The sequence below is a fragment of the Musa acuminata genome, chromosome BXJ1-4 (assembly GCF_036884655.1).
Source record: "Musa acuminata AAA Group cultivar baxijiao chromosome BXJ1-4, Cavendish_Baxijiao_AAA, whole genome shotgun sequence".
NCBI classification, from domain to species: domain Eukaryota; kingdom Viridiplantae; phylum Streptophyta; class Magnoliopsida; order Zingiberales; family Musaceae; genus Musa; species Musa acuminata.
In genome coordinates, this window is record NC_088330.1 from 10,851,710 (window position 1) to 10,866,984 (window position 15,275).

Sequence of the window (15,275 nt, forward strand, 5' to 3'; positions counted from 1 at the left end):
CGGTGGATGGTGAGAAGCCAGATCACCCCCTAAACTTTTCTAGGGTGATTCATCCTTTCTCAATGGTGGAATGAATCATGTATTTTATGGATCTATAAATGTTGGCCACGTCAACCATGTCGACTTGATCGTTTTGACCGTTCTACGTAGCAACGTAACCCAAATGAGGCATAACCGCGTGCAAGAGGCCCATCACTGATTCGCGGCCTTCACTGGGCCCATTAAGCTCATCACGATGGTTCATCCGAATGCGTCTCAACCCTGATGCAAGCGATCGCCGCAACCGCCTACAGAAACCTACGCCGAGGGTAAACCGCGTTAATAGCAAACCAACAGGGCGGATGGCATACGCTGACGTGCCCTAATCCTTCAGGGAAAGGGCTTCGGTACCCCCCCCTCCTATAAATCTGCCCAATCCTCGCCTCTCTTACCGTCCATTCCTCCGAGCTCAGATCGTCGATCTGGCCGTCGATCGCATCCGAGGTGAGATGAGTCCCTTCTCTGCTCCGTCTATCGCCCTGTTTCGCTTCTTTCCTTCTTGTCGGTTTCGACGTTCGATCTTGAGTTGGAAATATCTGATTCAGCTGGATCCGATTGTCCTCTGTGTTCTTCTTGTTGCCTATTTATTTGTTGTTTTTTTGTTATGGGTGAGATTGGATGATCTAATGATTGATCGACCGTGTCGATTATTGTGATAGTCTGTTTTTCGAGTTTCTTGAATCTTGATGTGTTTGGATTGTTTTGATTTTGCGTTGTTTACATGGAAAGAGATATAACTGAGATTTCGTTTCATGGCTGGATTAGAGCTGGGTTCTTTCTTTTATGGTTGTTATGGTTATTTGATGTTGATATATATGGGAGATGGAAACTGATGTATGGTAGGATCGACATATTGCCATTGTTCAATATTTAATGCGTATATGATTCAGTATAGTGAAGTTTATGTTTCTAGATTATAAATCTCTTAGGCCTGGCTAATCTTTGGTTATGTTTGAATGTGTATAATATGATGTGTCCTGTCAATATCTGTGGTAACAGGTGCTTTGAACGAGGGCGGGATTTGACAAATTTATTCCTTTGATAGCTGCTAAATTCATTGGTCTAATTTCAGTAGCTCAACTTGATGCGTTGGATATATTTTGGTTTGTGATTCCACATGATTATGTTTTGGTCTGCGATTGCTTCATTGTCATAGAATTTCCAATGTTTGTCCCTTTTTTTCTGTAACTGTACTAATCAAGCTCTAGAAAGTGGTAATAAAACTCAAATGGGCACACTTCTTGTCTATATCTATAGTTGGTGATAAGCAAAAAGTTATTTCGTTCAGACAACAAAGTTCTTTAGGTTGTTTGTATTATGAAAGATGTTTTATCACAATGAATCTGATGTAAACTGCTTTATCATTCATGGAGGATGGCTAATGATTTCCATGAGCTAATGCTGGAGAGATGTAGTAAGTAGACATCAATTATCAACAAGCGCTTGGATTTTGTAACCTCATCTGCTCTAGAAGATTAAAGATGAAGGTTAATGGTGGAGTCGCAAAAGCAGTTAACTGGAGTCGTAGGTCTCTAAAATAGTGGTAAACATCATGAGCCGTATTTCTCAGGTAACTGATTGGCATGATCTGTTTTGAGCTACCTCAAATTCAAACTGTGGAAGGACTTCTCATTCTAGACCTACCATTCACCTATCTCCTGTACTGCATTGGCCTATAGCCGAGCACCATAGTGTTAAACTGGAGTTTTCTATATTAACTGACAGCAAATTCTATTCCAGGAAGTTTTGATTATGGTTGTGGCATATATGCACTGGATATTATTTTACCTAGTTTGAAAGTTTGTCGCTGAATATCTTCTAAGTTCAGTGTACATGATTTTGGAAGTTCATTACAGACGGTGGATATTTTTCATTGGATATATGATTTCAGACTTTCCATTGTTTAAACAAAGCAGATGGGGGTAAGTAGGATATGGCAATTTACATGGGTACACTGGATATTTTTCATTAGTTATATGATTACAGACTTGTCCTTTCCCTCTTCTTGTGTTGCAGGCATTCATTTTGTTCTATTTGCATCTGAATTTAATTACCAATGTGGCTGACCTTGCTTTCTTTGTTAGGTTTTCATGTTTTCCATTTGCTTTGTGGATGAATTTTTTCAACAAAAGATGTTATATCATTTCAAATGCCAATGGCTTCTCCAGTAATCAGGCAATCGACAGAATTACACATCTGCGGTCAAATTTGTTAGATGTTGGGCCATGATGTATTTAATGGGATCACAAAGTTCTAGAAGGAATTGTGCAGCTAATAACCCAATTATACTGTTAATGAGATTTTACCTACTTTGGCACTTTGTGAATACAATCAAGGTGTTTTCAGCTAGGCATGACACACTCACTCAAAATAACTAGAACCAAATGAACATTGTAGTATTCTTGGTCTCATATTTTGGATTCAGTTCGACTCTGTTTTGCTTATAAATTGGTGCACTGCATATGACACATTTACATTTTGTTTGTTAGATCTGTTAAGTGTTTCCTTTTTTTTCTCACTGAATGATAGTTGGTCAACAATGATTTAGGAAGTCAAAAGCCATAACTAATACCATTGCACATTGCCAAAGTCGAGGGGGTGAACATTGAAGCTTCTTTTATGTCTGAGCAAGTCTCTCTCTTTTTGGTATTAATCGGATTGCTTGGAGAATATTCTCCGACCGCTAGAAGGGAAAGGCTCTTTTGGGGGATTTTTAGCTGCATGCATTACAGGTCACATCAGCATTCCGTACCACTTTTGGGTTGCTACTGCACGCAACCTCTTCTGATCACGGGGGACTTTGCTGGTGTTTGTAAAGGAAAGGACAGCATTGCCACTATCAGTTCTTGCTACCTTTGACAGACCTTATTTGTCTTACCAAAGAATCAGCTTAGTGAATATGGCTTTGCAGAATATCGGTGCTTCAAACAGCGATGATGCCTTTTATAGGTACAAGATGCCTAAGATGATAACAAAAATTGAAGGTCGTGGCAATGGCATCAAGACTAACATTGTGAACATGGTTGATATTGCTAAAGCACTGGCTAGGCCTGCTTCTTATACAACAAAATATTTTGGATGTGAGTTGGGGGCACAGTCTAAATTTGATGATAAGACAGGGGTTTCTTTGGTTAATGGGGCCCATGATACTGCTAAGCTTGCTGGTCTGCTTGAGAATTTTATTAAGAAGTATGTGCAATGCTATGGTTGTGGCAACCCTGAGACAGAGATTATTATCACCAAGACCCAGATGTTAACCCTAAAATGTGCAGCCTGTGGATTTGTGTCTGATGTTGATATGAGGGACAAGCTGACCACCTTTATTCTGAAGAACCCACCTGAGCAGAAGAAGGGAGCAAAGGAGAAGAAGGGAATGAGGAGGGCTGAAAAGGAGAGGATGAAAGAAGGCGACACTGCTGATGAGGAACAGAAGAAGCTGAAGAAGGAAGCAAAGAAGAAAGGAGTCACCTCTACCAAGGAAGTAACCTCTTCAAAGGCTACCGCTGCTAAGAAGAAAGCTGGAGGTGGCTCTGATGAGGATTGTTCAGCTTCCCCTCTTGGCAGTCGAAATGTTGCTGCCAATGCTGCTGCTGATGATGACGATGTCCAGTGGCAGACAGATACCTCATTGGAGGCAGCTCAACAGCGTATCCAGGAACAGCTGAGTTCTGTGACAGCTGAGATGGTAATGCTCTCAACCAGTGAGTCCATCCCAGAGAAGAAAACAGAAAAAGTAAACAAGGGAGTTACCAATGGCAGTGTGAAACACGAGGAGAAAAATGGTGCAGGCCAAAATGCTGTCCTATCCAACAGTTATGACACATTGCTAGGGAAGATCAGAAACAATTTGAACAAGGGATCTACCCCCAGCCAGCTGCAGACTTTTCTGGGTTCTCTGACTGCATCTCGTCCGGAGGTTATGGCTGCTCTCTTTGAAGCTCTCTTTGAGGGAGTGGGGAAAGGGTTTTCCAAGGAGGTTGGGAAGAAAAAGAAGTACATTGCTGCTGCTGTCCATGGTGAAGACTCCCAGGTGCTTCTGCTCCATGCTATCGAAGCCTATTGTGGCAAGTGTAGCCCAGAAGCTGTGAAAGAAGTTGCCCTTGTTGTGAAAGTACTTTACGATGATGACATCCTGGAAGAAGAGACCATAATTAAGTGGTATGAAGAAGGTACTGCAGGAGGCAAGAACTCTCAGGTATTCAAAAATGTGAAGCCCTTTGTGGAGTGGCTTCAGAGTGCAGAGTCTGAATCCGATGAAGAGTGACAACATGCATTTTTCATTTGCGTTTGCTGTGGCTGTCATCATAGCAAGTCATATAAGTCTGAATGTTTCAGAGTCGTATGTGAAGGGCTCATCTACCAAGCCCTCGTCGGTTTGAGTTGGTCTGTGTGATGGTCATATCGTCGCTGTGCAATAAGCTTGATTGGTGTCCAAGCAGCGGAAAACAACTTTGTTGTAATAAGTTTGGTTCAGTCATTTGGATTCTTTTATCGTTGAATGTGCTCATGCTGGTTTTTCACTTTTTAATTCTTCAATTACAACTCTATTTTATGCAAAATTTGACCTTATTTGTTGAAATAAGTTTGGTTCAGTCCTTTGGATTCATTCTTTTATCCTTGAATGTGCTCATGCTTTTTAGTTCTTATTTTATCCCATTTTCCTTCCTTACTCTTTATATATAAAAAAAAATTATGTAAAATTTATCCTTATTAGTTGGAATTACCTTTTTTAGAATTGAATTTTAGTATTTTTTTTATTTATCTTATCCTATTTTCATCACTAACTGTTTTTTTTAAAAAAAAATTATTTTATGCAAAATTTGTCCTTATTAGTTGGAATTACTTTATTAGAAGTGTGAGAAGTTTGAAACTATGTTAGGAAAGATGCAGGTGGGTTGATAAGGTTGCTGCCTTCTCGTGTGGCTTTTGCTATATGCTGTTGTTGTAGTAGATTCCAAGGTGTTATTTATATATGTGCTCCTTAACTCATGAATGCAGATTCTGCCTTTTCAACAGTCCCTAGTTATTTTTATACTGACCAAAGGAAGGATTATCCCTACCAAAGTTTCATATAATGAAATCATCTAATCTTATTAAGTATGTTTTTCTGGTGAACTGTGCACATCTATCCGTTCTATATAGGTTACCACTGAAAGCATGGTTCTACCCAGCCATGAATGATAGATACATCATCATCACCACTTACTAGTAGCATTCTAATCACTATATATTTTCTAGCTACCAACAACGACCACAACCACTCACCCAACTTGTTGTTTTTCTTTCCGTCTTGGTTGTGCTTCAATCATTCACCAGCACTTGCATGCACACGTCTAAACTTTCCTTTACTTCGACTCCATCATAAGCTTGATCATAGTGTCCGACAAGTCCCTCTCGATCAAGTAGATGATTGCCTATAAATCTTTTTTTTTTTTTACAATCAATTTAATTACAAAATTTCCAATTGACTACCGACAACCAACTACTAGTGGATTTTTATGTTCTATACTACGTTGCGAGTCGAAATTATATTTAGATTTTGTTAGACATCAGTCGGTTTAGAATTATGACCTATAAAGTCTCCATCTCCTCCATTTTTTTCCTTATTACCACTTCCTTTTGTGTGCGACTCGATTTTATTTATTGCACTTGCAAAATTGATCTGATTGCTATCTTTAAGATTCGCATCACATTCTTAATAAACGGTAAGAGTTTTTTTCATTCTTTATATACATGTGTGTATGTATATACATGGACAAAGCTAAGCACTATTCTGGTCATTTACCACATGTACAGCCCAATCGCGTCGGTCCAAAAAGAATTCTCGGTATCGGCTTCTAAACATCCCCCCTTCACCCCGTGAAGACTTCCCCATTTGAGATCGAACGGAAGAACTATTAAACCCGCCCCTCTCTCTCTCTCTCTCTCGCGAGGAGATCCTTCATGGAATCTCCTTTTCCTGTACTCTCCACCCCGTTTGTTCATTAAGAGGGTGGATCCGTGTCGGTGATTTCTCTTCTGCTCCTTCTTCGATTCTTTTCTGGGTGTTCGATGCCTCCTCCTGGGCGAAGGCTTTTCCTCGCCCTCGCCCTCGCCCTCCTCTTCCTCCTCGTCCCGGGCCTCGACGCCCTGCGAACTCTTGGCGACGGCAGCGGCGCCGATGTCCCCGACGCCGCCGTGGAGCTCAACGCCTCCAACTTCGATAGCGTCCTCAAGGAGTCCCCGCTCAAGTTCGCCGTCGTCGAGTTCTTCGCCAGCTGGTACGGACTTCGCTCTAGTTTCCTATCGGAAAGTTGACCTTTGTGCGAGGATCGGGTTGACAAAGATTTGTCGTTTCCGGTTTCTCTGCGAGTTGCGTGTTGGGGATTCTTGATCGGTGTGGTTATTGGATGAGAGAGGGCTCACTTAAATCTCTACCCCCTTTGGTGGATTTCTACTCTTGTTGTCTGGATCATAGGAATTTTGGTTTGTTGAGCAGCTCCAAATCGAATAATACTGGAAAAGAATGAAACTTTGTCATAGATCATGATGCGATTGTCACAACTTCGTCGATGAAGATGATGAAATTTCAGGCGAGTTATTGGTTTGCTCCGAAACGAGGGGACAGGTTGGCAGGTGTTGTCTATAGAGGCTTATGATAAGGTCAATAGGATGGTTTCCTATGGTTGTTCGTGAAGTGGATATTAACGTTTTGGACACTTATAAGGGTCATGCTAACATAGATGTAAGGCCTTTTGCGTTTGCCAGTAGCTAAAAGATCATATTGTGAGAAGCACCTTTCATTATAAAGGTTTGCTACTTGGAACTTTATCATTTTGGTTTCTCTAGAATTTCCTTTTCTTAAGTAAACACTGATCAAGCGAACAAAAGCTACGCAAACATGTGCCCTTGCCATCTTTAGATAGCCACTTCTCTTCCCTCCCTCCTACCCAACCCACCTAAAAGGGATGAAATTAAGAAATAACGAGAGCACAAAGTGAAACACACTTATACGTCCATTTTTTTGGTAGGTCATCTCGAGTTTTCAAATATCGGTTAGACTGTTATGTGCAAACGGGTACTTAATATTCTAATCAAGGACTGATATCTGACCATATAGCTTGAAAATGCTTAATATTCATTTTATATTATTTTATTCGGTGATACCAGCTGTTATAGGTCAGTCAGTATGTTTCTGTTTTAGAAGTCTTTCAATAAAAAAAAATGTTGATCCTGGTTTGTCTCTAGCCCAGTGATCTTTAAACTCTCAAGAAATTGGGAACTGATCCCAGTCAGTTGATTCCCAATTGTCTTTCTCCAGTCGGATCTGACAATCCGATCAGATAAGCATTAAACTCTCACCGCGGGTGTTTGTGATTATCTTATGTGAGAATGCTGTTTCTAGTTGAGGCACTTGTCCATATTTCTTTATTCTTCTCTCTAAATTTCTTTTAATCTCTTTTTCTACCTCCACTTCTGGTTATTTTATACTTTGGGACTCTGTCTAACTAGAGTTCATCAACATAATTCTATCTAATTAGCTCCATCTGAGTTGGTGTGGCCCAACTAAATTGGTGATATCTGGAAAACAAGGGCACATCAAATAAATTTGATAAGAGCAAGCTACTCTATTTGAAAGCCTCCTTCCCAAATTCCAAAAGAATACATATTTTCTTAAACAGCTCGGTTGGCACTTTGCAGATGGAATAACAAGATTTTGACAACTTGAAGAAATATTCCAAGACTAGTTAACTTCTTATTCTATGATGCCTTTGACTCTGTCAGATTATTGGAATGCTGTAGTGTACCCAGAGGTTGTATGTTTTAGGTTTGGCTTTTGCTTAAGATATAGAGCAGTAAAAAATGGTTCCCTTGTTGCTTAACAAAGTAGTGTTTCAGACAATCACTTGATCAAAATGAATGCTTTCAGATAAACATCTGGGGTCTATGTGACCTTGGCACAAAAGATCAATCTATTTCTTACAGATTGCATGGTTGTTCTATTTGATAGGCAACTCATTGTTGCAATATAATATGGTCATACGATTTCATAAAAGAATGTGATATAGTCAGAGTTAATGATTCTCTTTTGTCGGTCATTACCTTTGATTCTAGTGGTAAAGGGAGGAAACAATGTCCTTTACTCTGGAACCTCGAGTGGATCTTCTATGAATTATCATAGGGTAACGAAAAGGTAACTGTAATTTTAACTTGATATTTATTACCACAGTCTCCTGTTGGATTTGATATTTGATGGGATATAAATGAAATTTAGTTTTCTGATACCATAATCTGTTGCTTTCTAAAATGCATTTTGTCATTGGTGCTGGAAAAGTATATTGCATTTATTGATTCTGAAATTTGCTTGCAAGGTTCTAGGATTTTATTAATTCAATTGGTTCAACACACATTAGAAGGGATGTTTAACTTAAATCATCATTTTTACCAATTTAAATTTCCAAATTGTATTTTGTGTTGCCTTTTTCTGTTATTATTTCTTTTTGATATGTTTCATCTTAAATCTTTTATTTTGCAGGTGTCCTGCTTGTAGAAACTATAAGGTATATGTGCATGCTATTAGGATTGATTATATTTTAAGTTTTTACTTATGAATTTGACATTGGTTGAGTAACAATCACATAGCCTCAATATGAGAAAGTTGCCAAGCTTTTCAATGGGCCAAATGCAGTGCATCCTGGGATTATACTCATGGCACGGGTTGATTGTGCAATGAAGGTATGGTTTCTCTGATTCAAACATAGTATTTTTTATATGTCAATTATCAAGAAGATATTTCTTGCTAATATCTTGGGTAGATATATACTGCTTATTCGTTTTTCATGTATATATTTTCTGCCTATGAGAGAAATGGGAATTAAGTAGAAATCTTAGAATAAATTGTGGAATTTGGTATAATCTATGGTACTGAGCTTGATAGACGAGGGGTCCTCTGCACCTTCCTGGGTCCTATTTTTGTCCAGCTATGTGATGATGTACATTTGATCCCGCAGATCTGAACCTTGTGGACTAGTTGAGGGCAGGAACAACATTTTTCTATCTCAATTAGATCTGACTGAGTAGAAAGTTGACTGGGATGGACAATTTCTGGTGCTGACATGGTTGCCAAGATTTATATTTAATCACATGAAACTATAAAGTTCTGTGGTTTATCAGAGTGGTCTATTTAAAAATTTTGTTTCTTTTAGTGAACTTCACAATATTGATAAGTGCAAATTATTGGTCTAGTTTTGCATCTTCTTTTCTAATTGGTTTATGTAATATTTGATCCATATACTTAGTAGTTAGTACCACAAAATTAATGAGTAATACTGTCATTTTCTTTGGCAGTGCAGACAAATGCAGATCTTTGTGGTAAATTTTCTGTTGGACATTATCCTATGCTATTCTGGGGCCCTCCACATAAATTTGCATTTGGTCGATGGGACCCTAAGCAAGACAAGGATGAGATACAACTGGTTGATGAGTGGAGGACAGCAGATCACCTGCTCAGTTATATAAACAAGAGAATTGGCAGGCAAGTTGTACTTATCAGTTCCTATTGTATAATTTGTGGTTTTTTTTTGCTTCATGTTCTGACAAAATGGCAGCAGCACCTGTTTAATTTAATCGTAGGAATTGTTCATCTGAAAGTAAAACAACGGGGGAAAACCTCTCTCTTATATAGTATTGCAAACTACAAGAGTGATGTCAATGTTCGAAATAATTATTTTGTTAATTTTCTTTATAAAAGTTATCATGGTAATTGCATCCACCTTCAATTTCTTTGTCAATGAATTGTTGTTAAAATTGAACTAACTCACTAAAGGGTGATCCAAATGCACAAGGCTCCCACCGGTGTGGGTCCTAGCGAAGCAACTAAAAAAGGATTTTTTTTATAAATAGTCAATTCCCTATCATGATTGATGTTCATCTATAGTTTTGTTGTATATACCTTGCATTCTAACCTTAATAAGACTCTTTAGGCAGCATAAAATTTGAGACAAGATGTTTATACTTTGTGTTGTTATTTTCTCCATATGTTTGTACTAGAGATGAGAGCTCCTAGGGACCACACATAGGGCTCTACTCTCATGTCAAACACACTTCATACCACTGGGAAGAAGAAAACATATCTTTCATTAATTTCTTTATAAACTATAATGTGATAACTAACTACCCATAAAAGTTAGCCTTTGATAATTAACTATCCATGAAAGTTAGCCTTCTGTAGACTTGCAAGGTTCTCTTTTGGCAAAAATACAATTTTAATGTAAATTCTGGAAGTCCCTAAGCCTACGTAAAGAGAGATACAAACCTTAAAACTTACTTCGTAGTGACTTAAGGACTTCTCAAGCCAATCTATGACTAAAATAGGATCCAAAACGAGAATGACATGGCACATGATTCTGACTTCCTATTTATCAATTTAAAAAGACAAACCTTCATTTGAATTTAGAAACTATATATATATATATGTATATATATATATATATGTATATATATATATATGTATGTATATATATATATGTATGTATATATATATGTATATATATATATATATGTATATATATATATATATATATATATATATATATATATATATATATATATATATATATATATATATATATATATATATATATATATATATATATATATATATATATATATGTATGTATGACCAGTAACCATTGATTCAAACCTGACTCATTCCAAGCTGATCTCTGACTGAACTTGAACCAACAAATTAAATGCCTCTGCATTAATCAGCCAACCATTGTCATTTCGAAAATCTTGTGTCACTTCTAGTTGGTATTATTTGTAGAGAAGACCATAAAGAAAAATTGTATTGGAGCGTGTTAGATCTTAGCTATCATTTTGTTGTCGCTAACTGCAAGTCTCTCTTGAATGTGGTTTTGGAGATGATGGCCCAATAGTTCTGTATCGATTGCCAAAAGATGATAAGAATATGCTTAGGTTTCACTTTGAATACTTTCTTTATTTTAGTTTCTTACCTAACTTGTTCATGAGTTTTCTTTTTCACTTTAATATCTTGGACCTTAACTAACTACTCCTGATCAATGTCATCTATTGCTGCCTTGAGGTAATTTTAAGTCACTGAATCTTTCATGCATCGTAAGTCATCAGATACTACATCTTTTTTACCTTCTTTTGCAGCTCATTCGGCTTAGATGATGAAAAATATGAAAATGAGGATACACTCCCAAGGAATGCCTCTGATCCGGAAGAAGTATGCTCTTCTAGTCACTATGATTTATTTATATCCATCATGTGTAATTTTTAGTTGAGTTTTTCATTTAGCAGTGAACTTTTATGTGCTTTTGGAACTTTCCTTGTTATTGATTCTTCATCTTCTAAGATTGCTCGAGCAATTTATGACGTTGAGGAAGCAACAGCACAAGCATTTGAAATAATCTTCCAGAACAAGGTTGAGTTCTTTTTCTCTGGATGTAGTGCCTTTCTATATTTTACATTCTCAAAAGAATGAATTTATGTGATGATTGTACAATTTCAGATGATCAAGTCAAATACTCAAGTCCCACTTATAAAATTTCTTCAACTTTTGGTGGTTCATCATCCCTCAAAAAGGTCAAAGATCAGGCTTTTTTTGTATATAGCTTATAAGATAGACTTTAGTACTTATTCTGGAGTTAATTATTAGGTGTCGGAGGGGAAGTGCTGAAATGCTAGTGAATTTCGATGATTTGTGGCCTTCAGATCCCATATCACTGAGTTCACAGGAGACTACCATATTGCAGCAACTAGATGCTTCCAAGTACTATCATATCTGTGGCAAGGAAGTTCCTCATGGGTACTGGGTAGGCATTCTACTTTATTACTGATTTTGGAGCATAGTAGTTGGTTCTTTTCGTTTAGAGAAAATTATTATATCCAAGTGATTTAACCCATGGAATGTTCATGTATTTGCTTGGTTAACTAGCCTAACATCAATTTTTGGAATAGTCTTAGAATTGAAATTGATTTGTTTCAGTTATGATTCAGCTTACAATAATTTGTACAAGATAATGTGATTTTTGTATGTGCTTGAAACAAAAAGAAAATACACCCTGACCTTTTTTTCTTTCTGCCTTCCCACCACCCACTTAACCCACCCACCAAATATATAAACTTCTGTACTTGTAAAAGAACCTGCATGTGATTCTTTATGTCTGATGCATAGATTGACAAATCAAATGATTAAATGACAACCTAATTCCTTAAGCTACTAAAAGGAGAATTACATCATAATTTACTTGGAGGGTTCACCTTTCAAGCAGCAAGTCATGTAGTATTTTATATTCCAAGTGAACTATATATTTCTGTTCTGACCTTCAAAATTGCATAAAATAGTTGAGCTATCAAGTTCCTTGAAAGATGTGGGAAAATGAGATCTGTCGAAAACTGGCCATTGATAAGCTAAGACTTGGTCTTGTGAAACTATAACCTGCATGTGATCTTTTATGGCTGATGCATAGATTGACAAATCAAATCATTAATGATAACCGAATTCCTGTGTTAATAAATATGGGACCAGCATAATTTACTGAAAGGTTCACCTTTGCATAATTCTTGAATGCATTGATTGGTGATGTTCTGTCCTGGACATTGAACTAATCTATTCTAGTGACGGTAATAAAAACAGGATGAGAAATGGACAGCTACTGTTCTTGTTTGTGAAGACATATCTAAAAGATTTGCTAAATTGTGTGTGACATTAGAAAATATGAGTTAGTCATATGTATATTTAAATAAGTAGCAACTTTTTAATATTATCTAATGTGTGGAAATTTATGTTGCAGATATTTTGCCGTGGGAGCAAGAAGGGTACCAGAGGTTTTAGGTAGTTTTCCAACCTTTGCAGATACTGTTCTTTGGTATTTTGATTACTGTTGCACAACAAAATAAACTTATTGGTAAAATTTCATGCCGTTTGCGGAATCTGTATATTTCTTCAAAAATTTCATGCCGTTTGTGGAATCTGTATATTTCTTCAAAAAATTTCATGCATGATGCATCTCTGTCATGATGATGACAAATCCATTCTATGTGTAAGTGCAGAACAACTAATTGTTAATATTTTAGAAGGTGGTTGCCATTATTTTCTTTTGCTGGGTCTTCTCGTGGGTAGTAAAGGACATGGAGGTAAATGATCTGAGGAAGCAGGGTGATGGATTGTTTCCTTTCATGGATTTTCTGATATTTTTTATACTTATTCTTGGGTTTTCTACATGTATTGATGCCAAATAATGCCTGCAGCCTTTGGATATTTCAACCTGTATCTCATGCCTAATTTTAACAATTTGTTAGATACAGAAAAAATTATACCAGCCAACCATGTAATTGTTCCATTCAAAATCTAATGTAGGCAACGGTCCTCATCTCTAGCACACCTTTGAATGTAATTCAATACAACTGCTTCCTTTGCAGTTTCTGAAAGATTTATACTGTTTTTTCCTTGTTTTAACAAATATAATTTAAAAAACATAGTTGATATTAGCTGATTGAACTATAAGATGGTTGTATGGATCTCTGAATATAATTCCAACTTTATGATCATGATGTGAGTTTTACTAGGATCATTAGCATGCAGGAGTTTATGCTGTGAAAATCTTGGATATGGAATTATATTGTAGGAACCTATATGAATTTAGAACATATCATGGTAATTGAATAATTGTTTGTTCAACTTAGAGAAATATGAAGTCTTAGGATATATTGATTTGTTTCCTTCACTGAATGGTGGCATTTGAATGTGCTTTCTGTCTCAGTTGTTATAAGAAACATGTTCATCCAAACACAAATCGGTTAGACTTTGGTGGTCATGCTTATTTGGTCTCATTTTAATATCACCATGCCCAGTACCATTTTCATCTGTTATACCTCGCTGCCATTAATACCTTCTTGATAGGTGGTATTGACTATTTTATGCATTTCTTGCATGCATCTTCTGATGATACAGTATATTTAATAGATCATATGGAATGAGTTACTATGGAGAACAATATATGGTGACTGTATAGCTTATTGGAGTAACTGTGTTTGTTGCAGCTGTGGCCTCTGGGTTCTATTTCACTCCCTATCCGTTAGAGTTGGAGATGGAGAGAGCAATTTAGCCTTTATAGCAATATGTGAATTTATTCAGAATTTTTTCATCTGTGATGAATGTCGCAATCATTTTCATGAGATATCGTCAAGGTATAAAATATGATATTTTTTTTAATTCCAAGAATTTTCAATTTCTTATCTATGTATAACTCACTTTTCATTTGTGCTTGTAGTGTCTCAGTACCGTTTAACAAAACCCGTGACCTAGCAATGTGGCTGTGGAGAACACATAACAAGGTCAATCAGAGATTGATGAAAGAAGAAAAAACTTTGGGTACTGGTGATCCGAGATTCCCGAAGATCACTTGGCCTCCAAAGCAGCTCTGTCCATCATGCTATATTTCCTACAGCAGGGAAAGCAATGGCACTGAGAACATAGAATGGGATGAGGATGAAGTGTTCCAGTTTTTGGTCAGATATTATGGAAGAACGATTGCTTCTTCCAAGGAAGCAACTCTCAGCAGCAGTGACGATGCAGCTTCGACATATGACATAGCTTCCTCAACCAATGCAGTGACAGTTCCCGTCGGAGCTGCACTAGCCATCGCGGTTGCTAGCTGTGCATTCGGAGCACTAGCTTGCTTTTGGAGGACCCAACAGAAGAATCGGAAGTACTTACACCAACTACACTCTCTAAAGAAAATATAATTAGTAGGAGGGTAATCGTTCACATGTTTTTCGATTATTAGGCAATACTATGGTTTTGTTCAAGAAAGTGATCTACTTTGTTACCCCTGCTAATGTTTCAGGCACAGAAAAGGTTGGAACTGAAGGCATCAAGAACAAGTCAACTATCGCTTCTATGAACTGAAGCAAATATGGATTATTGGCTTCATGAATGATATTCACCAGAATTCGCCATCAACTAATTATCTGATTTTTGGTTGTCTGCCTGGAAATGAGCTGTATACTGTTTTACAAATTCACACTACAATTTTCAAATAGTATGTCAAACTTATATTTATTAGCATCAAATGTCAGGTAGCTCTGCATCTAGCAACAATTATTGGAAAGGTCAGCTGTGTGGAAAAAACTGGCAAGGGTTGGAGACCCTTGATTTGTAATTCAAATCAAGTTTTCTTTGGGCATTAGGGATCAAGACATTTGGTTATCTTATAAAGGGCATAGTA

At 37.1% G+C, this 15,275-nt stretch overlaps 2 protein-coding genes across 10 annotated transcripts; both read left to right on the forward strand.

The window, feature by feature from the left end:
• The first annotated feature begins 48 nt into the window (after window positions 1–48).
• On the forward strand, window positions 49–4,559 carry LOC135648484 (eukaryotic translation initiation factor 5-like). Of its 8 annotated transcripts, XM_065166252.1 has the most exons (3): window positions 315–483; window positions 1,039–1,142; window positions 2,588–4,559. In XM_065166252.1, exon 3 carries the CDS (start codon window positions 2,939–2,941, stop codon window positions 4,301–4,303), a length of 1,365 nt encoding a protein of 454 aa, XP_065022324.1. In that variant the 5' UTR covers window positions 315–483; window positions 1,039–1,142; window positions 2,588–2,938; the 3' UTR covers window positions 4,304–4,559. The 8 variants fall into 8 exon arrangements, 5 of the variants coding, with proteins under 5 accessions (XP_065022324.1, XP_065022311.1, XP_065022304.1 ...); XR_010500982.1 differs by lacking the exons at window positions 1,039–1,142; window positions 2,588–4,559 and adding an exon at window positions 2,124–2,562 and having other exon boundaries at window positions 49–483; XM_065166239.1 differs by lacking the exon at window positions 1,039–1,142.
• A 1,318-nt stretch (window positions 4,560–5,877) lies between these two features.
• Window positions 5,878–15,234, forward strand: LOC135648474 (sulfhydryl oxidase 1-like). Of its 2 annotated transcripts, none has more exons than XM_065166215.1 (12): window positions 5,878–6,299; window positions 8,555–8,579; window positions 8,662–8,754; window positions 9,372–9,553; window positions 11,197–11,269; window positions 11,399–11,467; window positions 11,555–11,628; window positions 11,702–11,858; window positions 12,840–12,880; window positions 14,089–14,235; window positions 14,319–14,804; window positions 14,895–15,234. In XM_065166215.1, exons 1-11 carry the CDS (start codon window positions 6,091–6,093, stop codon window positions 14,791–14,793), a joined length of 1,545 nt encoding a protein of 514 aa, XP_065022287.1. In that variant the 5' UTR covers window positions 5,878–6,090; the 3' UTR covers window positions 14,794–14,804; window positions 14,895–15,234. The 2 variants fall into 2 exon arrangements, with proteins under 2 accessions (XP_065022287.1, XP_065022295.1); XM_065166223.1 differs by having other exon boundaries at window positions 5,880–6,299; window positions 14,319–14,756.
• Window positions 15,235–15,275: the final 41 nt, after the last annotated feature.

Excerpts from the sequence above, each read along its gene's own strand:
- LOC135648484 (XM_065166252.1), top strand. The coding sequence starts at position 2,939 with ATGGCTTTGCAGAATATCGGTGCTTCAAACAGCGATGATGCCTTTTAT.
- LOC135648474 (XM_065166215.1), top strand. The coding sequence starts at position 6,091 with ATGCCTCCTCCTGGGCGAAGGCTTTTCCTCGCCCTCGCCCTCGCCCTC. Across the intron at positions 6,300-8,554 it reads GTCGAGTTCTTCGCCAGCTG|GTGTCCTGCTTGTAGAAACT; the intron begins GTACGGACTTCG and ends TTTATTTTGCAG. Across the intron at positions 12,881-14,088 it reads AAGGGTACCAGAGGTTTTAG|CTGTGGCCTCTGGGTTCTAT; the intron begins GTAGTTTTCCAA and ends TGTTTGTTGCAG.